General features: G+C 34.0%; 1 protein-coding gene across 5 annotated transcripts in view; it reads right to left on the bottom strand.

Moving 5' to 3' along the window:
* LOC110371884 (uncharacterized protein DDB_G0284459) overlaps positions 1-26982 on the bottom strand; it is a 97258-nt gene that overhangs the window by 9251 nt on the left and 61025 nt on the right. The window contains exon 1 of one of the 5 annotated variants that reach the window (XM_021328340.3): positions 23674-23990. The exons of 3 other annotated variants lie outside the window; for them this stretch is intronic. Coding sequence is in view for 1 of the 2 variants with exons in the window: in XM_021328332.3 (XP_021184007.3) it covers positions 15478-15513 (36 nt within the window). In the remaining variant the exon portion in view is untranslated. Of the gene's footprint in view, positions 1-15477; positions 15613-23673; positions 23991-26982 lie in introns of those variants that run through there. One more of the 5 variants, XM_021328332.3, reaches the window with a different exon arrangement.

Here is a 26982-nt window from a genome sequence, read left to right as displayed (position 1 = left end):
AACAGTAGCGGTATGTGCTTTCTATACCGAGTATGGATGTCGCCACACACTGCTGATAAAATATTCATACATTTACGTGATAGATGGAAAATGGTCATTTGAATACATTGTTTGTTGTATTATGTAGTACCTAACTAGTTATGTATGTGCAATACCATCGTAGAATAGTGTATTTGTCGCGCTTTCTCTGTAAAGTGTTGAAGCGATTTACATTAATTTTGATTTGGAGATAGCTTAAGCCCTGACAAAAAGTATTGTATAGACTAGGGACACTACGGCAGATATTTATATTTTAATTACCCAACTACGCTATGACAATGAAGGTTATGTGTTTATCAGCCTATGTATGTATGTGGGTATGCATCTTTTTTATCGAATTCAAATACTGAAAGATGTTCGAAGAAAAATCTAGAACACTGAAAAATTAAATTATTTCAATGTCATGCAGTTATTCAAGTTCAATTGCACACGATATGCATTTAGTTTCTGATCGAATAATAATAATAGCATGACAATATGCACTTGCAAGTAATATTCTTTCAATTTAAAAGCCATTGGCGTTTGATGGCCGTATCAATCATGCAATAAAACCAATATGGATGCTTTCAATGTTGACAGCTGATCGAATTTGATCGTTTTATGCAAGGTTGTATGATAAAGTGTATTTGTAAGATATATTGATAAGTGAGCTCAAGTCAAGTTTTTTTTTTGCTTAAAAGATTTGAAGGATGTTACTGCATGTAAATGAAGCTCTTTCACACTTAATTTAATTTGAATTTCCCGCAAATCCTGGCTAGACATACTTTAAAAGTATTATCTGTGGTGACAGCACTTTTTCCTCTATGTTCAATATGGAGGTTTTTTACAATTGCAGCCTTAGCGAGGTTCATTAGAAATAATATCAATCAATACCATTGTTAAAGAGTTAATATCTGAAGCAATTTATGACTACAACCATTTATGCAATTAGATATGTTTTGTTACTTATCACCTTATCTTCAATTTTAGTGGAAATCAGCAACAAATGTAAATTAGGCAAGATTTTTTATTTATATTTGGTCTCAAAAAAAAACCTGATTGCCACCTATTTTCTGTTAAGGTTATATTAGAATGGAATACATCCACACACGTTGTTTTAATCTAACTCTAATCAGAGCTATGAAAACTACTATCACATTTTTATTCTACAAACACCGAAAACAGATATGTATACCTAACTTCTTATGAAATAGATATGTATACCTAACTTCTTATGAAGTTAGGTATACATATCTGTTTTCGGTGCATTGTGCATTTTTTAAAGTTGATCTTATGATCAACTTTAAAAAATGCACAAACAAAATGTCTAGCAGTAAAACCAGTAACACAATCTCTGTGCACATGACACGCTCTGACGCATGCACTGCAAGGATTATTTACATCGCATCGTGTACAACGTGCACTACAGATTTGTCAGTGCAGTTATAAGGATGCATCGGTTTTTGCGACGTGACGCGTTGCGGAAAATAATTGTAATGTGCTAACAACAGAGTACCTGTAATGAGATAGGAATATTTTAAGCAAAAAAAAAAAATAAGTAATAATTTATATGACATGTTTATGTAAAATAGTTTTCTGAATTAGGAAAAGGTCATAAGTGGAATATAACAAACCGTGCTGTTCTTCAGTTCTGTTATTTGAACTTGGCTTGACGCTCTCGTCTGTGATAGATTTTCAAAGATTTTGTAAGAAATTACTTAAATCAGGATATAGGTCATATTTTTAGAAATTAATAACGCATCGTTACAAAAAAACACACACACAAAGAACTAAACATGCAGTTTGGAGAACATATTCAATTGTTTCTCCATTAATTTACAAAACATAGGTAGCAAAAAACCGCAATTATCTTCGCGCTCCATTTGCAAAAGTATCGACGTGGATTCTAAGTGCTATTAGAGTATTTTACATCAGTAAACACGTAATCTAGTCAGAATCGGGTTCAGCCATTAATATTAATATTGTGCTATTATACTTGAACTGCTTTGGAATCCATAGATAGTTGCTAAAGTAGGTAAACTACCAATTTGTAAGCGTAAGATGTTTCTTTTATGAGGCTTGCAACAAATGCTCTGATGTGCTAGAGATTTGCTATATTTGTTAAGCTGATAACTCAAGATTAGTGGTAGGTTAGTAGGCTACGTTTAGTCGTGATATAAGTATTATGATTAGTGAAAAGACTAAAAGATACAACAGAAATTAATAAGAGATTCAGGGAGGTGTAAACTGCGCAGTTTAGTTTAAGAGGCTTTTTGACACAAATGCAGCTGTTGAGATGACTTTGCGGAAGTATAATCTCCTACTCTATTGAATTCTAATATTAAAATTAAAGTTTTTTTTTTCAGATCTTTTTGTCTTTAATTTTATACTTATCATCATTTAGTTATACTTTTTCCAGTTTAAATAAAAATACACACACAACAATTTTTCAACAGAATAAGTCCACGCGTGCTATCAATAGTCTAACACCACAAATTCTCTCACGTGTTTTCTTATTACCATAGAGCCAATATAAAGTATCTAATAGACTGCTATCTGGCACCATCGGCCACCATCGGCGTATCAATCGAGCTCATCACGAAACAATAGCTCATTATGTATGTAAGTGGGTGTTTTGACAATGTAGAAGGTATATGGAGAAGTACAACTTCGAATGAAAACTTGGCAGCTAGGTTTTCCGAGTATCATAAGTAAGTGGGAAAAAGGTAGGTAAAGATATGTAGACTTTTCTCACCTCCATAATATTTTTATGAATTTCAGTGTTACCCTAACCTCTTCTTATGCAATTAAAAGTGTTCCTATTCAACTACATAAAGTTATTATTTTGTAAATTGTTTTTGAAATAGGTATAAATATTTTCCACAATAACACAATAGGTATAAATATATACAATCATATATGTATTTCGCAACGGTTGATCCGACATTTCAGCCGCAGAAGCACATTTGATTGCGAATCCGTCCACGGAAGTACGTTAACAGCAACGCCACAGACGTTCGTATGATTGACTGTCCACAACTGTCACTGGATATCAGAGTGAGTGTCAAAGGTACTTCTGATTTTTTGCTGTCTTGTAAGAACCCGTCTACCGAGGCCACAAGCTGTGTCCTTCAATAGAAGAAAGTGTTACATTAAGTGTTTATTTTGTGATTGCTCCACTTTAAGTCTGTTTGTTTTAGTAAAGAATTGTTATATTTTTATTGCAAGCGTAGTGTGTTGAATTAAGTGTTAACACTGGGTCAGGGTAACTTAACTACTGTTTACAGTAAGACTTCTGAAGAATTTTAATATAGTTGGAACTGAAAATTGCATACGTTGTTGCAGTAAGTTAATAAATATAGTGTAGTTATATACTGACGGTACGGCTGGTCCACAAGTTTAAAGTCGCTCAGCGGGCTATGGAAAGAGCTATGCTCGGCGTTTCTCTGAGGGATCGCATCAGAAATGAGGTAATCCGTCAGAGAACCAAGGTCATCGACATAGCCTACCGAATCAGCAAGCTGAAGTGGCAGTGGGCTGGCCATATTAGCCGAAGAACCGATAACCGTTGGGGTAAACGAGTTCTAGAGTGGAGACCGCGCCTCGGCAAACGTAGTGTAGGACGTCCTCAGGCACGGTGGAGTGATGACTTGCGCAAGACGGCTGGCAGGAGCTGGATGCGAGAAGCCGAAAATCGATCTCAGTGGCGTGCACTTGGAGAGGCCTATGTCCAGCAGTGGACTGCGATAGGCTGATGATGATGATGATGAATAAATATAGTAAAATAAGTTAAGTTTTTACATTCATATAGTGCAATATAGCTTTTTTCCATTAATTACAACAGTATACAGTTTATTTATTAAAAGAACAGTAAACACAGGAAATCTCCATCGTATTATTCAGCCAAAGGAAACACTTAACACTGTAACAACAGCAAATATTTTCACCCCAATATTGCTGTATTCTCAGCAAATATTTTTAAGAGTGATACTACACGAGATATCTACATAATAAATATTATTCTTAGATATCACGAGATGTGATAGTGTGTCGATGCACGTGATCCGAATATATTATCAAGTCGATCTGGTTTTATTTTGTGGAAAATCTAAATATAGTGCGAATACTTTGCTAATAATGTAGGTGTCTAGTATTTTTATTAGTGATTTGCTTGGCTTAAATTTTATTATGTATATTTTTTCAAACGGTTTAATATTGTAGGTATAGAAGTCAGTGTTCAAGGATTTCTGAAGATCCTGAAGCGATACGAATTTTCTTTTAACGAGGGTTGAACTAAGTAAATCTACAGATTACCTAATTGCAATAAGTAACTTAATATCTTTGACGTTAAAACATTACTTTTATAGAAAGTGACGTCCTATCAAGTTAATTCAAAGCTTACACTACACTTAAACCAAGACCGCACTCTTCATCAAGATCTAAGAACTAATTACATACTTTAACAATGAAAGCAGACGATAAAAACCTAACCTAATTCATAAAGTCTAGAATCTAGACAAAACCTAGGCTTCAAAGCACACACGTTAACCAGGCCAGATTACTTCGTAACGGGCACAGGTCGAGGTGAAAATCGTTCGTACACCTTTGCAAACACTTATATGCTACTGTTGTGACAATATGGCCTAGAAACATGGGGTATTGTGTTTTCAGCTTGTAGGTAAGTATTATTTTGTTTCAGGATTGGACTGGCTTTTGTTTTGGAAATATTTTTGTGGCAGTGTTTTTTTTTTTGTAAGTTGACAAGTTAATGGAGCGCGGGTGAAATCGACCTTTTTGGGAAGTCGTTTGATAACGATGCTGCGCAGTTTTTGACCTATGGCCAAAAACTCGCCAATCACGCCGATCAAGTTTAATAAAGGTTAAACAGATATTTTAGTCACAATAACGTTAATTTCTGCGTCAGGTAAATACAACATACTTTAAAATAGAACTTAAAACTTCAGTGAGGTTTGAGTATTTCGAGGATATGATAAAAAAATCTCAGAGCTCCATTTTCGAATTCTCAATCCACTTTTATGCTCAACGGCAACATATAAAATCTTTTTGGTTACAACAATAATACTGGCCGCTCGTGACATAAGCAGGTGAGATCATCGGTTATAAACTCCGACTATTAAGGCTGGGTACACAGGTTCTTGGTTCCAAGGTGACTTAGGTGCAATGGAGAAATGTCTGGCATACACAAATGGGCGTTAGTAGGACAGACAATATCTGTTGGCAAACTGCTACCTAACTGTTTTGTGTATTTATTTGTGAATCATGCAGAATTCTCATGGAGGAAAATCCTTTTCGACAATAAGTAGGTAGGGAGGATAATGTACTGAATTCCTTTTCGAAAATTATTTTCAATTACTATACAATTTTTGCATTAAAATTAACTCGTTGAATTTTCGGCCTTTTCACAATTAGTAAGTTAATATAATATCTGCATTAGAATTAAATTATGGATTCAAAATCGATCTTTAACATCCAGAAGCTCTTCAGGAACTTGTTTAACTAATAAATAACTATAAACATAGCTATTACAAACATAACGGAAATCCACTACCTACAATCACCTATAATACTCCCTAGAATTTCCTCCTAAAATTAAGGGCAACTAATTTTAGAGAACAGGAGTATCCATCAACGTTGAAACATTTCCGTATTGGAAGTCAAAGCTCGCCGCTTAAGAACCATTATGAACTCTAAAACGGTACTATTCTTAGTGAACTGCTATAATTGGCTTTAGATAATGAACTATTTATAGGGTACAAAGTGTTGCATTCATTTTCATTCTTAGAGTGAATAAACTGGAATTTTAAACGCGAAGACGGAGTATTTTGTATAAAAATGTTAAAGACTAACCAGATTAGTATCAAAACAGCTACCAGAAGTACAGAAATAACAGCATAATTACCGTAAAAAAACAAAGAAATTAATCATCAAAACAGCCAGTACATAAGTAGATTAAAATTCCTTTAAAATAGTTTAATAGCCCCAGCTTCTAACTCTGTGGGAACATACAACCACGGGCCGCGGCTTGCAAGCAATTATGCTTCGTGGAAAGGCCCTTTCACATTAAAAAGAAGTTAACGACTTCTACACGTGTTTTAAGAAAGGTTAAGAAAGGAATTTAAGATGTTAAATGTTAAACCGCAGGGAATTTCTAGTGTTAATGCTGTTAATTTGGTTGGAGATACTTAGAATAGATTAGAGGTGGTTTTAAAAGAAATCCATGCTGGCGATGCAGTCTTAACTTAGCTGGCTATAGTAGATGGATAGATAAAACTTTTATTTAGTACAAATAAAAACAATGCTATTAAAAAGGTTTACGATGAAAATCACTTAAGGTCAATCATGATCTTAATACTTAATTATCGTTTATCCAAAAATTTTGAAACATGATGATGATAATGATTATTTTAGAAATTTCTCGCTCAACATTTCTGCTGATAGACAATCAAACCGTAATTATATTTCCATTCGAATTACAATATTTATGCTCTCAAGAAACAAAATTTACGACCAGGGATCGATTCAAATCGATTTTAATCGCTACTCGAATCTTAGCTACTACTTTCACAACGAATCGAGAACATTAATTTGCGCTATCGACAATAAAACACGGTAATTATTATGTTTGGTGTTTATTATTTATCTTGTAACTATAATTTACAAATAGAAAATAGTAGAAATAATAACATTATACACACTCTAATCTTACATGTTGTTTTCTTTGTTTGCTGTAATATGGTTTAATGATGATCACACAATTTCTACTATCTAGATTAAATTGAAGCAACTCAAAGTTTTCTTAACAGGTTTTATGGATACCAGTGTTCAATACCAGCTTGAAACCTTCATCCAACCACATTTTGAAACAGTAAAAGTATCGCTTTATAACACAAAAAAAATATCAAGCCTACCAGCTCCGAACCATATAGAAAACTGAACCCGTTACATTAACAAAAAGAAAAACCTAGACGTTTGACAGGTTAGAAAACTAAGTTGCCACGATATTTTCACTGGCAACTTTCTAGTTGTACGGGTTAAATGCACTAATAGAAATGCTCATGCGACTAGACGTGACCAGTGTTAAATATACATGTAGAAATTGACCACTTATTTAAAACACTTTGAGTATCTATATTTAGATACATTATACAGGCACTTCCCTGAAAGTATGAATTAGATATTCGACGGAAACTTTGTTTAAAAAAGGTAGAAATCGGTAGAGCTTTTGATACGATTGTTGACGGATTGTAAACGCAAGCATATAGGTATGTGACCGATGATAGAAGTTAACTGACAAGGTTCAAAACTGAAGTAATTAAAAAAGAGAAACTATAAATCTTGCAAAGCATGATCTTTAAGACGCTAAGCTAAGTATACTAGTATGTTAAGCATTTCAGTGTCACTACAATGTCTACAATACAGAATCTTTTCACTTATAGCAAGGAGGTTGGAAAGGAAGGTTCATTAAACATGTTGCACTTAGGACACCTTCGATACACAACGATGACTCACCCAAAACATTTCAAATACAACTAATTAATCAATTACCTCAATAAAACTCAGTTTTTATTAGCACATTTCCTCGCTAGCCAACCCATATATACCGTCTAACCATAAATACGAATGAATCAGCAGTAATGACTTACAGTGGTTACACAATCCACCTTGTGTTATGACCTACGTCCACAAGCCTACAGTATTATACAACAACTCAATCAATCTGCCTAGACTTTTTCCAACTACGTTAGCATCGGCCTCCAGTCTAAGTGGATGCAGCTGAGTACCTACCAGTGCTTTAGAAAAAGCGTTTGCCTATCTGACCTCAATCCAGTTACCCGAGCATCCCCTTGGTAAGACTGGTTGTTAAACTGTCTGGCTTTTGACTACCCGTAACGACTGCCAAAGATGTTCAAATGACAGCCGTAATAACTTAACGGCAGTTATATAATGCACCTTGTGTTATGACCTACGTCCACCTGCCTACAACTTCCAACAATATTATCCAATAACTGTTGTTAGATAATACGCAGTTATCATAATAGATGTTGTCGATAAATGCTTTCACTGTTGTCTTCAAGATAAGGACTATTAGTACTAATGATTCATTATCATGCAAAGCCAAAGGGCATTGACCGGGTTGTGAAAACAGCATCGCGCGCCAACTATGCCATGCATTGGCTAATGATCTGTCTGAGTTATGCGAATCATCAAAGATACATGAAGTTCTGAAGACTGTGGTCGATAAAAGTTTGGCTGCAGCTAAGATTTTACAACTAACTCGAACGAACTACAAAGTAGTTTCAACATAACACTTAATGCATGGAGTGCAGAGCACACAACATATTATTTCGAAAGATGCAATAGGCAAATTGATGAGTCCCGGTTAGAAAGTCTGACAAACAGTCTTAAGGGGAAGAAGGGGGTCATATAGGCAGTCGTTCTGTGTAAAAAACTGGCAACCAGTGCATCCGATTAGACTGGAAGCCGACCCCAACATATTTGGGAAATGACAATTTACAATACATGGGCTTAAAGGCTTTGTAATCTTTTGGTTGTAGAAATAATTCATTGTAGGCACAACGATCTTTCTACCTATATTACAATATTTTTTTACCAGCCATTTACAAAGAGACCATATTGTAAGTTTGTAAGCATCACTTCATTGTTTATGCTATGAACAATTGTATTGTCTCGCGATATCAGGCGCAGAAAACAATTATTGTTTAATGTCATGTAATCACTTATTAATGAATTGTTAGACGTTTAACGATAATTGTTAATTATAAATAATGTGCGATAATTTGTTGTAATTGCTTGTTTGTAGTTTGGTATCAATTTTATAGTATTTTTCCTTTATATTCAGCACGCATTACGAATTTGATTCTTTTTTTTCGGTCATTTCGTGTTTCAGAAGGCAGGATAAATTGGTAGGTCCCGGCTGTCATTCGAACCACCTTTTCAATCATTATAGACGCAGTCAGAAGCATTTGATCTTTTTACGTTCGTAACAAAAGACGATCACTATCCAAATTTTTTTAAAATAATCTCGACCGATGCATAGTCATGATTGATGTAGAACCGTCTACGGTCACACTAACATGACCTTGATACTCGTAGGTACACATTTCATTTCATGTTAATAGCTTCTACGTGCTAGGTGCTAGCTTGGTCATCTAAAAACTGTAGAACTGATTTGCAAAATGTAGAACTGAAAGATTATTGTGTTTTTACTAATATCTGTGAAATATAAGTACATAGAATTTTATAGATAAAGTTCCTAAAAGTACATATTTTGATAAAAATAATTGCAGAAATATAATAAAGAAGCCATTTTTTCAAGATGGCTGACTACAAGGATTTTCTTCTCCATTAAAATTTTTCTGTGTTTTTCTTCCTCCAGTTATTTTATCGAAATCAAGAAGCAAATAGGTTTATAACCTTGTGACGATGACATACCATAAAGAACATATAAAATTATGTTTATTGGACAACTTCACCCAAAACGGTGCAAGCGTGGGTAAAGGTTTTTATAAAACTGCTATGCAATTTAGAACTTTATTTTCTAGTGTTTTAGGTTCAAATTAAAAGATTGTACTATGTGACATTTACGTGATTGCCGATTGTTAATTTCTTAAGCTTTATATCCTTGTTGCTAGGAATTAAATATTTTTTTGTGGTCAAGGCAGAGATTAATTCTTTTAAAATTAAATATTCAATAAGTTGAAGTATCTGATGTGTACCTACCTACGCGTTTTTTAATGTATTTAAAAGGAGGTCAATGACCCGAAGGTCAGCTCTCGTAATACGAAAAACAATAAAGATGTCTAATTGCAATTTAAAATTTCTTGTGTACTGAAAATTACATGCGGGAAAAAATTAATATTTTTACGTGATTTCTTCTTACTCACTCTTTATCATGAAAAAAACTCCCATTTCAGTTTTTCAATATTTGTACCTATTAAATAACCGATTCGTCAAATTCAATTCAAACCTTCAAATGTCCTAAGTTATTATTCACCTGTTTCTAACGGAATGTGAATGGTGTTAGTGACATTTGAAGTTATTTATAGCCTGCATTTATGTATAAACAGCGGGTGTAAATGCAGCTGTTATTTAATTTGCCTATATTTCAAATATTATATATAGCATGTAAACTAAGAGCAATCGTATGTACTTACATAGTTACCATTTGAATGTATTTTTATTACATACCTAGAAGTTTTATATTTAACCGTTTTGCAAGCATATAATATGATTATTCACCCATTATTTTTAATGATTTTCTAATCATTATTTTAACTGTATTCTAAGGTACAACTGACTATCAGAACTTCACAATTAAAGAACTCTTAGCTAGTAAATGGTTGGCAAATAAGTTGTACTTAAGACTTACAGCCGAATGCTGAAACGCCATTTAATATCATCCCATATCATAACGTTTGAGTATTTTGAGTATAAAGGGTAAATTATCCCTAACGAACCACAAAATATAACAGACAGACTCCAAGCTGCGCTCAAGAATGCAAACATTCGAACACCAGGCTTTTTTTGTCAACCTTATAAAACCAATCAAAGAATCCGGAAATGTAATCGAGTTACAATCGCAATACAATAACAATATCCTTTATAACATGCTATAAGAAATATTTTTTTATTTTCGAAGGTTAAAAGCCTTTTATCACGTTAATAGTCAACAATTATCAAGACAAAATCTACTAGGTATTGTTATATTTAACTGAACCGAAAACTGTTGTTTATTGCATGTCATCGTTCAATCGATTTTTTTTATCGATAAAAACTCCTTGGAAAACAATCTTTTTATCCAAGGGCTTACCATGATCTCGATAAAATAGGTCAATGCCTTGAATTGACCATTCAATAGTTTTCCGTGCTTTTGAGAGCATGATAAGCTATTTGGACCTGCGGCTGGCCTACAAATGTACTGTTCAACTGGCTGATCTCAATCGAGAAAGCCTTGAAACCACTAATTGAAAAACAAACATGCATAATTGATAGTTCCTCTTGTTAAAATAACCCTCAACCAACTTGAAATGACTCCCCTAATATTAGCAATATCAGATTGCAAACCGCATCCGATTCGCTACAGCTGTTTTCGATAGTGACGTGTGCGCACAAAAACGTAGATTTATCAAGGCCAAGGGTACTTTTTGTGAAACTTGTGAATTCTGTCAGCTGTTGCACATTGTTTGTGTTGAAGTTTTTTTGAGTAATAATTTTAATACAATGCGTTTGTTGGTAGAGGAAGCGATTATGGGATGAAGTTGGTAGTTTAATCATATGTACATCTTGAGAGGGTCGTGTTTCTTCTTTTGTTAATTGAAGAGGGTGAATATGATAAACGGTATTCTTTGCTGAAGATTCTGTTATATTCCTTAGACGTTGTCAATTTTTGTTTATATAGTAAATTCATGCGTTCGTGTATTTGTCTAAGCATTTAGCCTGTTAAAATTTAACCTAACCTAACCATGCAAAAATTACTGCTTTAAGAGACTGAAACCATTTTTTTTTAGATATATTCCCGTAAAAAAAGAGTTATACTGATTCCATATTTGCAAATCCTGTCTTCGCCTATCCACAAATTGACACAAAAACAATAATAATAGATCAAAATATCTAATCTTCTAGATGACATCACGGAACAAAAACCCGGTGTATCAAGGTGATGCAGTTTTTATCAGTCCAGCACGAGGTGACACGGATGTGGTAGATTAAAATAAAATGTTTAGGCGTTACTATGAATAAATAGGATACTATTTTAAGAGTAGATAAGTGTGGAGTGAATTCGGGTTCTGTACTTAAAATAAATGACCGGTGTGTGTCTGTCTGTGGCACTGCAGCTCTTTAACGGATGAACCAATATGGACGAGGTTTTCTTAACATGAAAGCTCAACTATATTGTAGTATACTTATGTAGTTGACTACTGTCCTATTGCCGAACAAAACGTGTAACTAATTAATTTGTATCTTATCTAGATCCTTATGGCATATTTTAGTATTATGTAAACTTCCTTCAGTAACAGCTCTGTAAATATTATTAACGACATAATCTTTGCTCAACATCCTTTATCGTTTCTAGATTAATTAAAACAAACAAAAAAAAAATTTTGTTTGCCACATTTTAAAGCTTGAATGATTAGAATTCGAATGACAATTGACTGTCTATCAACTACTAAGCCATACGCTGTGAGGTATCACAACTCTTATGAGAGAGTACTTGCATGATTGATACAACAGTGCAGTACAGAAAAACGTAAATATTTAAATATTGAACATTGCATGTTATTGATGGACATGTAAATGAAAGAAAATGTAATCATTCCATAACTAGTGTTGTAGAACTGTGGAGGAATTTTATAATGTTTTTTATTATTGCAAGGTTTCACATGTGAATGAAGTAACTGGTATGCAGCTTGTTACCTAACTTTAACGATGACTTGACTATAACTAGCCGTGTACTTGCCGCCCATTGGTTAAAACGACGTTTTGACAACTGAAAATGATTATAGTTAAAAGGTGCAAGCGGCCGTAAATGTTATAAGATTAGCATGACCAATATACTTTTAAATATACGACACTATATCAGAATCTTGTTAAATCCATCAGGTTAGGACACTTCGAGCATGAAAGTCCATAAATATGAAAATGGGACACAATAAACAGATTCTTTAAAAGACATTATAATTTAGAACTCTTCCTTTTTGGACAGTTGGTTAAAGAAAGCTCTTTCTTGAATCCCTATTGTGCTAAGTACCGCAATAACCCAAGCAATACTGTTCAAACTAATTTTCCCAACAGATCTCATCTCTGAGGCACAGTTAACAAAAAGTAGTACTTATCAATTAAACTTATACAGTTGTAACGATGATTGAACATGAACTAACAGTTTCATAAGTTAACTCTCTGCTATCGTGGGAGAGGATGTGCTAACGGAACCACTGGATGATCTATAACGGCGTCTGCGCTTGCGCAACTGATCTATTGAAACTTGAGTATGGAGGTATAAGAAAGAAATAAGTTGATTAATTTGTAGATACGAAAGAATAAAAAAAATCTGTTTTAGTATTGTAAAGTTGAAGATTTTTTCCTTTTGTTTGAAAGCTTTTAGTTCAAGAAATACTGGACCGATTTAGAAAGATTTCAGTTTTTAGTTAGCCCATTCACGGAATACTATTTTTTATTTGTTGGCGTTTAACTATGAGATTTCTTTAATACAATCGGATAATTAGAAACAGAGCGAATTACTTAGTAATGTTAATAGCATAAAGTAATTGCTATAACGTAGCGTACCTATCATAATAAAATCGTGTAAGTTACCTACTTATAGGTTCTCTATACCGTTTCTTCTCTTTGATCTAGTATCATCAATCCAGGTCAAAATAAATATGTATCACGTGCCACATAAAAGCCACTTAGACTAGACGAGTGTATGGTCCATTGTGGTCTTGTTAGCCGCACGTGGTCTGACTGTACCAGTTAACCTCTAAAATGTCCTAAGTCATGCGCCAACCCGTTATAATTTTGACGTTAGTGTTTTGTTTAGCAAGTTTGGGCTACTGTAATTTTTATCGTCGCATATACTCATTCATATAAGTACATAGACATATTGTCTCTTTCACGTAAAACTTCGTAATGGATATTGATGAATCTTTACTATAAAAAGTGTTTTTATTTACTTGTTTGTTTCTCTTTCACGCTAATTTGATTGATTTTGATGAAACTTGGCAGTAATATATGTAGCTTGTATTATCAGAATAGCATATGGGCTACTTTTTATGTATACGGGAAGTAAAGACTAATCAAATGCAGTGGAAACAAGGATAAATGTTAAATATGCAGATAAATAAATGACTATATCAAAAATCCTATTATGCAAACAAGATATATCTAATGATAACATATTTGTCGCATGTATAAGCTTGTCTATCATTAATATGAACAAAAATAGCGCTGATATAAATGATAATTATGACGTACGATAATAAAAGTAAAAGGTACTTAATTGCCGATAACGATAATACCAAAAATAAAATGAATCATCCAAACATTATTCATAGTATTGATTGTAACGGCATTTTTGTAAATAAGGATATACTATCAATGATATCATATGCAAATCTTTGAGGAAATTGCATAATAATTATAAGATTTTTCCCTAAATGTTTCTCCTAATTCTAAAAACTTTCATAAAACAGTTTTATCACTTCTTTAGGAAACACTATTCTTTTAGTAGAAAGGGTAGGGTAAGGGTAGGGTAGAAAGGGTTTAAGTTGTTGACTTAAACGTCCTTTTTCTCAAAACGAACTAAGTATTTTGAAAATTCATAGAAGAGTTATCGTAAGAAAACTGAAGTTTATGTTGTCAGTGAATTAGGCCCCAGTAACCGACACAGTAACTAAAAGATTTCACTTTCTTAATACCAGTCTATTAAAAATTCAAAACGTACCAACAAAAAATTACTAACGACATTCATAGCTCTAAATACCACATTATGATCTACTTACATACATACACAGATACACACACACATACATACGAACATTGTTTTTTTTTTGTGGTCACTTTCTTTGAACTACATTGTATGGGGATTTTATTAGGCATTGTCAATTGATTAGGCATTCTTTCCTTAGGTTTAAAACTCATTCGTTACTGGTCTTGTCAATCTTGATTTGTGATTTAGTGAACTGATAATTCTTTTTTAGTGTTCCGTACCACAAATCACCGCAAAGCATTTCCCTGTCACTAAGATTTCGGTGGTCATCTTTCACAAAGCTGTGTCTTACGAACCGTGATAGTTAGACAGTCAAAATGTTCACATATCTAGTATGTATTATTTTGCCGCTAAAACGATACTGAAAAATATTTCAGGCGACAAGTCTGACTCGCATTTTGCATTTTTTCGTTAAATATTGAGCAGATGAACTAGTAGAGATGTAAGTTGCCTATGATTTAGAAAATATCGTAGCTTAAGTAGTTTAAGAAATTTAAATGTACCATAACTTGGTAATAAGTTAATTATAAATGTGATGTATTACTGAAAACAGATGTGGTTATAATATGCTGTATAAAGGAAAACAATCACCGATTGTTACTCAACGACTGTTTAATGACATTGTCTAGACTGTAGACTGAGGTCGAGACACATTAAGTAGCTGTAATTATACATTATCAATTAATATTTGATATTTGTAGCAGTATCAGGAATTTGATATTCTGAATATTTATTGACCTTAGGAAATGAATGACAATATAATATAACCACTGTAGCTAGCAACTTTAAGTATAGTATTTTTCAGAACCACCTGATTAAAGAAATAAAAAAATATTATGGAGTTTCTGAAAATTATTCATAACTACTCTTCACATCCTAAATCTTTCCACAATCTAAAATACCTATGTACGTTTATAAATAAATAACATTACCTGCCCACTCAATTTCTGAAAGAAATCCTTCAACATAATTATATTATTCGATTCAAGAATCACAAATTCACTTCTACACGATTACACAATATCACTCCACGTTGTTACAATGTACACTACACACTATAGACTGAAACAATGTTTTTATAAAATCCTTTACATTATAATGCTTTGTTTACTTACACATACATACATACTTTGTTATCGATAAAACGTTTAATTGACGATTATCGATAGAAGGTAATAACGTCACTTTTGTATGATAACGAAAGAATAGGTGTTTGCATTGATTGGGATTATCAAAATATATGTATAAGGAAGTTATTTCCTAATTTATAGGCTAGCTTCATAACTTTTACCCGCGGCTTCACTCGTAATTAAAGTTTTCTATGTTCATTCTAGTACCACCAAGAATATGTGTAGGTACAAAGTTTCGTGTTGATCGGTTCAGTCGCGTGAAAGCGTAGCAAAAAAATGGACTTTCGCATTTATAATATTACGGATTATTAGTAGGAAGAAGGATATTTTTATGAGTGTTTCCTTGTTTGGTTTCGTGGTTTTCAGAAGGTTTGAATTTGAAATTCTGAATTCGATTTCCGGGTCGTTCATTATCTTTCGTTTGTTTTTCCATGCGATTATCAATAAATGAGCAGATTCCGGATATCTAGCAAGGAACAGGCTCATTCTCTATAACAGTAGCCCGAATAATGGGTATTTTTGAAACCCTTGATAAACAATTAGCGTCCTCACAATAATACTAGCACAACTTCCTCAAATTCTTAGCCAAAATGCTTCGAAACTCAAACAAACATAACCATCTGCAGGTACTTCCAACATCCCCAATGCGTACAAAATAAATATTATCCCGAAGTATCTCGAATTTCAAAGAGCAAATGCTTCCCCTATCGGTAAATGGTAAATATAGCACATCACTACACTAGTTTATTATTAGCTGAGTTAACTGACCCCCGCTATCAGAGAGTTGGTGACCACAGTGTGAAGAAATACAGAAGTACAATTCTGTGAAATCTTAGGCGTTGACAGCAGTTCAATCCTGTGAAAGACTGGTGTGTTTCAGACTTTGACTGTTCAGGCGAGGTTATTGTAAAAGTAACTTTTGCATAAAAGAAAAAGAGAAGTGAAAGAAAGAAAGACGAGAATGGCAGAGCTTACTATTTATTTTATTCAATTAGAATAAGAGGCTGACAAACTGAAAAAGACTGAATAACTACACTAAACTAAACTGTGAAGCCGATGTGAAATGACGGTAAGCACGCATCTCATGTTCTAATTTCTTTATAAGGTAAGTATAAAATAAGTATCAGAATAAGAATCAGAAGTTCTCTAGCTTTTCATTTGAATAGTGTTCAGTTTAAGTGTCTGTAAAAACTTGGTATTCTATTAATTTTAATCAGTTCTGTTCCGATACTCTCGCTATACTTCTGTAATTTATCTATCGGTTGTCATTTATAATGCGCCATGCGGGGTTTGTTGTTATTGATTTACGCTTCCGCTGCACGAAATTATTATATTTAGTGCTATTTTATTGACCTATGAAGTTCTATTATTAGGGTTATTGGTTATTAGACTTTTCTATTAAATACGACGTCGATAAGGTCGTAAATATAGTGAATTATTGGTGTTGTATTCCATTTTATTAACGCTAAGCCTTCTCTGTGTAAAAAGATAACTGTGCTTAAACTTAACTTAATGACTTATTTCAGACCAATTGATGATGACTTCTGATTTGAAAGCTGCATTAAAATATCTACACCGTTAAGAAAAATTGATAGAATGTACACAAAAACTAAACATGATTTTAGAAATAATTAGAAACTATCTGTCGACAGGTTTATAAAGGGAACAGCAGATCGAAAATAATGAACATACAGAATATAGCACAACATACAAACATCCTTGTCAATAAACCAGACAGGATTGTAATATGGCGGACATATGCGCAGGCGCATCCGTGTGGCCGACGCGGCGCTTTCGCTCAAGCATTGTCGAGGGACATTAATTAACATTATTAATGGCACTGACGTATGTGCCTTCTAAATAGAAATAAAGATCTTATTGTAATACGTCATAATGTGTGATAGGTACTTATACATGGCGTGGGAGATTTCATGTATTGTAATGGAGTTAGTTTTTTCTTAGCATTTTTATGTTAGTAGTGTTGTTGATTGTTTAGTTTTTTGGGGCTATGAATACGGTAATTGAGAGTCGCTACCTACGCTTAATTTTTGGTAATCATCAAATTTCGATTAGACTGGGTTTTTGACTTTAGCATTATAAGTATCAGACTTTTGTCGTATGTCCTAAAGATGCTACAAAAATTATTAGGGATCCTTGAAGTAACGGCCCTTTAAAATGATTTAAGCTCTTTAACAATAATTACTTGGCACCAACCTGACGCTTCGTTCTTGAACTTTAAAACAATCGCTAAATAAATCATATTAGGTTATGAAGCGTGCGATGTTCACGACTCGAAGACAATAGGCCCGCCAACTCGGTAAAAGCACGTGCCAATTGGGCCAAGTTGGTTATAAAGACAAACATTCGACCAAGCGGATTCTCCGAGCGGAAAAACTGAGAGACATCGAAAACAGTAAACAATTGACATCTGCTGGTACGAAATGACGATTGAAAATCCGGGTGAAACCGTCAACCGACCGTGTGAAAAAGCTGTCTGAAACTTAGCTTTTCTGAAATTAGCTGTATGATTACTTGCGCATTTCTTGTCTGTATAAACAAGACACTACTGCGAAATGCGTGACGCGACCAATGGACTTTAGAAATGGCCTTTAATATTGTACGTGTTAATTGGGCCATGTTGGCTGCCATTGACAAATGTTTGGTCCAACAATAGCACGGATGTGGTAGGAATGTAGCTTTCTGACGCTTTTGTTGATTCCGATGTAATGTGGGAAATGGGAGTGTTGGTTCGTTTGTCATTTATTTTTCGTGTTCTAAATTGAGTTGTGCCCATTCTTTGTCGATAAAATGAGGTAAATATAGCTCTGTGTAAGTATAGTGTTTTAAATAAAATTATGCGGAAAACAACGGTTGGTTATTGTTAATCTTTGTTTTATGGTGGTTTTATGTTAGTTAATAATTTGTGTTTGTTTGTAATGGATCATTATTAATTAGTAGAGCAAGTTAAGCGTTGAACTCTGGGACTTAAAACACTGGCCGTTTGGTTCGACCGTGACCTTTCCATGTTTGTATTTGTAAGGTTATCATAATGCTTACAAATTAACGAATACTTGCTTCAAGGAATGTGATAAAATAATCTAAATTAAACTAATTACAAAATCGCAAAGTCGTTTTGATAACTTTGAAAGACACTTTAGTACTTGAAGCTCTTTTCCAGAATGCGTGAATGAACGTGACCAAAAACGCGGGAATCGGCTTATTCAAAAACAATAACAGAAGTACAAAACTACACTACTACAAAACCCAACCACATTACGAGACCTGTAAATTCTCAAAAAAAAACCTTTTTTTTCACATCAAAAAAGGAACAACTTCCTTAGAAAACTGTAAAACACATGTTGAACGGTTAAACACGTGGTGAGAACTCAAAAGAGCTTGTTTGAGAATGATTAACGGTAACTCGAAGAGAGATTAATGTTACATCGGAATAAATGACTGACACTTCCTGGCTTACACTTCCATAAGTGGTTGAACTTTAACCGTTTTTATAAACTTTAAGGTTAGAAGCATGAATCACTAACACTTGACACGAAGGATATTTTAGAAAAAAAAAGAACTTTCAAAGTATCTTTGTAGACTCTTATGAATGTTTTTGCAAATAATAAGTGGCTTTTAAATGTGAGAAATCAGGAAGGAATTTCATGAATAATCTTTTTAAGAGACAGAACGGGTAGTTATTTAATGTAATAAATAAATTGGCATTTCAATATGCTATTAATATTTTTCTACTTGTAACTTTTGTTGACCACAATAAATTGCTGACAAAACAGAGATTACAATAAATCAATAGGTATTTAAACCCATTTAATTTCATTTATAGCTGAAATAACAGTTTTACTAACACTTAGCGAAAAGCTGTAGTGCTGCGATAGTTATCGACACTAACCTATCGATTAATTCATAAATCAACGCACAATGGGCATCCGGCTGCAATCAATAACATAAATCTAATGGTCGAGTATGTGGGTTTGTGTTTCAGTGAGACGTCATTATAATATAATAGTAAAAGATAATAGATGAACAGTTGTTTCCGTGCCACTTACGCTTTTGCTTGAGGCGGAGTTAACTATGAAGTGTGTGAATGTAATTTATTAAGATAAGAAGTAACACTAACTTACATACCTCTAAGCAAAACTGAAATAAGAAGTTTAATTAAGACTCTGGCGAGATTTCCCATTTTATATGTTCAAAGATTTATGATCTCGTAAAACACCTAACCAACACCTACGCATAAATAATAATTAATATACCTCACACACTATCAATTAAATAACACGTTTATACACTTACCTAATTACGCAATAGTAAAAATACTTGTACACATTTGAATTTGAAAAACGATGCCCCATCATTCATCGATATTCGCGTGGCACAGCACTGGCTTTCTCTTGTCCGTCCATTAGTTGCGCAATCAGTAATGTACAACAAGTAATACTTAAATAAATACCTTAAACTGTACATTGATAAGTTCGTAAATATTATGTTACAGTGAAAATATTTGCTTACTTAGCTAACAGGTTCTTGTGACGTATAACAAATGTGGATTTGTAAGAACTTACTTACAACTTCCTTATCAATTTATCACTACATTTTATGAAAGAAACTAAGAAAGTCTTCTACCACGTCCGTTTGTTCGTGATAAATTAAAAATCTACTTAACGGATTTTCATGCAAGTTTTCTCTATAAGGCAAAGAAAAACGAGGAAGGTTTTAGTAAATTATAATTCTTGCGAGTCGCTTGAACGTAATATAAAAAGGATAAGGTAAGTTTGTGTGTAAAACCACAGATAACTCTAATAGTTACTAAGTAACAGATAAATCACTCCATACCCCCATACAAAAAAGTCCATACAACACGATCTCACAATCTCAGTTTTTTTTTGCATCAATACTCTTTTAATTCCAGGAACTTTGCTGTCCACACTGTTCATTGAATAGCAGTTCCAAAAAATAGAGACGTACCTACTTAAATTCTATTAAATTACGAGTGCATCTGAAGCATCACACTTTACAACCACTCAGATAGTGCATTCCACAATGATAAGAAGGAAATGAGAACTTCATTGATAAACAGAATTTCACAAGAACTACACAATGTGAAAGTCGGTGCGGCACTTTGTTTAGACGTTTACAAATCAATTACGCTTAACCACTAAACCACTGTACCACATAACGACTTTTGAGTAATTTCGACATGGAATAGCTTCGGTCAGCGGTTTCACCCGTGTCCTGTAGGAACTATGTACATAATCCAATACAAAATTTACCTTTAGTCTTCCTTGATAAACGTAGTACCTAAGACTGAAAGTATTTTACGAATTAGTCCAGTAGTTATTGACAATTGCGCTCTCAAACAAACTCTTCAGCTTTGCAATATTAGTACGAATTTAAAGCCTTTTCTCCGGGATAACAACGAAAGAAGCCCGAAAAATAACATGACCCTTAATTTACTTTGACTAAAAATACTCCATCCAAAGTATCTCCCATCATTGTGACGGACAGAAAACTTCCCTTGTCAAAGCTCAAAGATTCTATTTCCAAGAATAGGGCTCCCCATCTTTTTGTATCGAAGCTCCATTTCCGCTGAAGAGCAAAGGTCACCAGACAATTATATCAGAACCGACATAGTATTGCTCCAGACTGATAATAATTTTACTGATGAGTGAAGGGACTATATTAAATTAGCTGCAGTTTTAAATATAGCTTGACTTTCATTAAATATGACAATTGATGATTTAATAGCTAATCTGATTTTCCTTGTGCATCATCACATGAGTCAAACAGTACCGAAAACCGTTCAAACTCCATTAGTGGTACAAAAGCAAAACATAATTTAGGTATTAATCTTATCAACAAAATCAATTCTATTATACTAAGAGTTATGCCTTCCTATTCGATAATAAGTTAATTAAAAATAACAATATACGTAACAACAAATCTTGAACGCTATCTGCATTAAAATAATCGTAAGAACTTTTTAAAGTTTGAAGTGTAGTTATCAAAAGTAAGAACGGATGTGAGTGCTCGAGCCACTTCCCGTATGACTTCACAGCGTGTAATCAATGTTCACACAGTTACCGATGTTTCATCGATCAAATACCTTTACGTAAAGAGAGTCTGTGGTACTATTGGGTGATGATGAGTCAAAGATACACATTGATTTAGAAGTAGTTTACCTAATAGAATTTTAAGATTAGATTAAAGTATTGTTTATCACTGTTTAAATTCTATCAAGAAACCAGGAAACAGAAGAGAATAATACTATGCATGATAATGACTCTTCCAGAACTTAACTGAATTTCATGCAGACACTGAACCATTGAATGCTACACAAAAGGAAATAGCTAAAAGTCTCATAAACCACTTATCATATGGTCTATTAAACTAAGTCATTGTGGATCAAACGAAAGTTTTGAGGTGAGCCATGAAGTACTGTAAACTGTGTCAGAATTGTGCTGACAACTAGTTCTTACTATTTGACCTTTTCAAGTCTGTGTTAGTGGTATTATTGTTACACGGAAAATATTTCCTATTAATGGTACTGAATCAGTACTGTATTTGTTAGGATGTGGTTTTAACATAACTTGAAATCACGTTCGCAAATGTAATGTTATTTTAAGCAGAGTCAATGAAGAACACAAAGCACCTAACAAAGATAAATTAAAATCTATTTACGTACTTAATGAAGTAAGTCAACAATTCATTGGTTACAATAATATGAACATGGAAGATAAGCATAAGAGGATAAACGCAAATTATTATTTTACCATTCCGGTTTTTAATCCTGTTATGGTCAATAAAGTTACATGTCCTAATTTGGACAGCAATTAAAACTTAGAGTAATTTGTAACCTCCCGCAATGATTAAGTCATTTCTAATAATATAATAACATCAAATATTGCGATAGACGTTCATCAACCAAAACTGGAATAGAGCGATGAGAGTGATAGACACTTAATTAAAGATCTCATTTTTTTAAGTATTCATCAATACCATAATTTGAAAAACGATTCCTCTGAAAAATAATAATAACAACTTTTTCGCTTGAATAACTTTTCGCGTAAACTGTTACTAACAAACTTGATTCTTATGAATAAGATAAGAATGACATAATGTAATAAGTACGTTCACTTAGAAAATAAAAGTGTTTAACGAGGAACCAAACGTTATTAGAAGAAAATAACTGTTTGAACGTGCGTAGAGTGCAATCACGCTATGTCCAATAAACTGTTAGATAATTCTAATTGCGACCTATCGGCGGTTTACACTTGATCACGAAAGTTATAAAACATGATGCGAAACTCTATCAAAGGCTTTAGTTAGATCCATCGAATATTTTGTTGCAAAGAATCCTTTTCGACTTGTTTTTTCTCACGATATACAAGTCTAGAGTCAGGCATAATACTGAGATGTAATTCTAAAACCTGTTTCGACGAATTTGGGTGCGTCCGTAGGTCTTTAACTTCTTTATCGATGAGAGCAATCGCTGTTTGTAGTCTATCTTAAATTTGAATAGTTGGTTTGCAAAAAATATTTTTTTTAATTGACATTAGGATATACATAGGTATGTTGGCTGTAAATAATATTCCGTGACGTTCTCAGAAATATTGCCTTCCCAGTGTCTTTATCTTATGCACGCAGGAGATGGCAGAAACTGAGATATCTTTGCGAGATAACGAGATTATGATACGGAGAAAATATAATGTTCTCATGAATAACAATACCAATTTTGCTATAATTAGCCGTCTAGTTTTTGTCGACTTTTAATTGATCGGTTGAATATTGTTTGAATTAGAATTTATTAGAAACTGACGTGATCATATTAATTTAGTGTTTATAAGCATGTGTGAAAGTAACGATAAAACCTGCAAAAGTTTTGAAAATGTTATCTGAATCAAAGTTACCGTTATGTTTATCTATCGATCAGTCAGTAACAGGTTTCGCTTCGGGCCCATCGCAAACGTCAGCAATATTTACCTTTTCATCGAGTTAAGGTCAAGTCCCTTTTAAAGAAGTTCTCCGTAAGAATGTTTTAAACTTTCAGTCCAGTGAAAGTATCCTCGGCGTCTTCTCCTTCACAGTCTGGTGCACTCTATACACAAAACACTTCACTATAGGAACACCATTGATATCTTGAACATAACACTATACTTTTATTTATAATGACATCACCGGAACTGATCATCGATTCGGTTACGAAATTGTCGAAATGTTGGCGAGATGTCACGAGAGCGGGCGAGGTGCGCGCGGCGCGTCGCAGCGCTGCGCGGGAGTCAGTGAGCGGCGGGGCTGCGGCCGCCGGACTTTGCGCTCGTATTTGGAATGCAATCTCCCTCGCTCTCTCAGGCATGCGCGCGTTTTCTCCTATACGCCACTTCGTCTCGTTTCCTCGCCGTTATGAATGGTTGTTATGCTATGCAGTTGTGCCCAATACCTCCGTATGCTGGTCTTTTGCCCTTTTTGCTGTTCCTAGTCCCTCGGACGGTTTATTGTTTACTGTTTCGACCTTTTGTCGTTCACCCGTTTATGTTTCCTTTGAATGTTCTTTTAATTTGTTTTTGAGTCTGTTTTTGTTACTTTAGTAATCAGTTACAATGAGGCTTGTTAGAGCAAATTCTTGGCCAAACAAGATGTTAGCGCAAGTTTAACGGCCTGTCACGATTTTAATACCGTTACGATACACAATTACACACAGATGAAAAGCATTCCAAGTCAAAGGAGTGATCGGGCGGTAGTCATTAAGATACTGATTCAGTGTGAAATATTTTACATCTAGCGTGCGTCCTAATTCTGAAAGAATTTGAAACGCTTCTGGAACGTTTAATTTAAATATCATATTATAAGCTAGATAAATGCGTTTAACACATTTCCCTGTTCCATAGCAGTCCAATGCTTTAAATTCAAATGCATGAGAAATAAATAATATTTTAAATCACCCACGTCCCTTCGTGGTGACTTCATCCATTAATTCTCAAACAAATCTAAGAAATGAACTCATTAACTTCAGTAGAACCATAACCAACACTTGAACTAAATCTGGCTTTACTGCACACACAATACGAGGGCTTAGAGGTAAGTATTAAAATGCAGGGGAACATAAAAGCAATGTACTAAGAAATGCTAACGATGGATCGTAATCTAAGTTCTGGTACATTTGCGAACAAAACGAAGGATATTGCACATGCTAAGGCATCCTATGGGCGGATGAATCTTCTATTTGGAACAAAGTTGTGTGTTACTTTGTTTTAGTTTCTCATTGTTGCTGGGCAGATCTTGCTGTAAGATTTATCTAATGATTTCCAGCCTTGCATGTTTCTCTCAGAGATTACGACGATGTTATTATCTTGACAATGTTTTGCCATGAAAATGTTCTCGGGGATACCGAACAGAATTTCTTTGATCTTATTTCAGCAATTTCGAAGATCACGCAAGTATTTACACCTTTGTTTTTAATCTTTAATAGTTTAAACGCTAAAGTTCTGAGTATGGTTTTTCTTAGAGATAAGTTAGTTTTATGAATGATGAGAATACAAGAGTATTTCTCACATGAGACAGAGATGGTAAACCTATTAATGAAATACATTGTATCACATATTAAGTACATGAAGATCCTGATACATATCTTGAAATAGCAATACACGAGAAGATAAACAAGTTCTTTCATTCTAAGGATTATGTAAATGAAGACTAATGCTTGAACAAAGGGTATTGTGCTTGTAATGACTGACTACTTTGTAAAAATAAAGAATGGTTGTCAAACTATACTTCCAAATTGTGTTTTGACATTGAAGATGACTTATGATGCAATTAACCACTTGTAGCATTTCATTTGTGGCTAGATTCTGATTGAATATTGCAATAATGTTTAATTCATGAGCTTGGTGATGGTCCTGAGTATTATATTGCATTACAGATTTCCTTACCGGCCACTTACGTGGGGAACAAATGTCTAGCCATGGCGCCTCCGCCCGGCCGGGGCAGACTGGGTAGACCCAGGAAATGCTGGCTTGACGTCGTAAGGGATGACATGCGTGCCAATGGACTAACCACCAGGGATGCCGAAGACCGAGCGAAGTGGAGGAGAAGAAGCAGGAAAGCGGACCCCGGGCCCGGAAGGGCAACCGGGACAACGCTAGGATGATGATGATGATGATGATGATGACAGATTTCCTATCTTTTTTATTCTTAATGCAGTTATGCTAGTTTTATTACATATTCTGGAAGTCTGAAGTTTGTTATCATTAAGAGAACTTTCATAAACATTATATTTTTGATTTGGCACTATTTTAACTATATCTTTATCTTTTGCACATTCTTCATCAAACGGACTATCGCTTGTATATCTACTAGATTCATTTTGATATGCAAATTATAACTTAGCAATACATTTGCATAACACCCCTATACCACCACTACCTAAGTACAAGAGTAGATAGTACCACTGTCCTTCACATGTCAAACAAGATTTTAATTACCTGTCAAATAGAGTGTTACCTACTTACATGTATTAATGAGTGTTAGAGAAAAAATAATGAAGGTCAATTGCGGTGTAATGAAGTGTAAAAATCAAATATTTTTTGATGATGAAAGTTGATGGAATGCTATGGGAAGGAACAAACGACATAAATATGTCCTTTTCCTCATAGGACGTGAAAAAGAAGGATGGATGGACTACGGACAATTATAATCAAAAATCGGAAATAATTTGTAAAACCATGTAATATCAAAAGCCATGACTCTAGCAAATTCTTCAAATAATAACAAAAATCCAATGTTAGCATTGTCACGCGATATTCGCCGAAAGTGTCGGATTGCGAGCGACTGGTATTTGTACAGGCTGATACAAAACTTGACACCGTCAAATGACATTGAAATTTTTGATATGCCTGACTAATTTTGTACCAAAAACTGATTTACTGTTGTAGGAAATATTTGGAGAAGATAAAGCTGTTGGAACTGGTCATGAAGATAGGCTATCTTGAAATAATAATGGAACCAAATATTGATTTTCGTGAGCCATGATGAAAACAAAATAATCTCGGCCACTTACATGAGCAAACAGATATTTCTATACCAATGTGTAGTGTCTGAACTAGACAGACTACTTCAACAAGAAACATAAAATAATAATAAACTTGAAGAAGAAAGTGTTAATACTAAGTACAGCCGGACTTCTGACAACTTAACACAGGGGGATTCCTAAAACTACGATATCATATCATTATCGATTTTATTATTGACTTAAGTGAGTGTATGAAACCACTGAAGTGGTTAGATAAAATTTCA

Source organism: Helicoverpa armigera, chromosome 7, assembly GCF_030705265.1.
Source record: "Helicoverpa armigera isolate CAAS_96S chromosome 7, ASM3070526v1, whole genome shotgun sequence".
Taxonomy (NCBI): domain Eukaryota; kingdom Metazoa; phylum Arthropoda; class Insecta; order Lepidoptera; family Noctuidae; genus Helicoverpa; species Helicoverpa armigera.
This window is presented reverse-complemented; position numbering and strand designations above follow the sequence as displayed.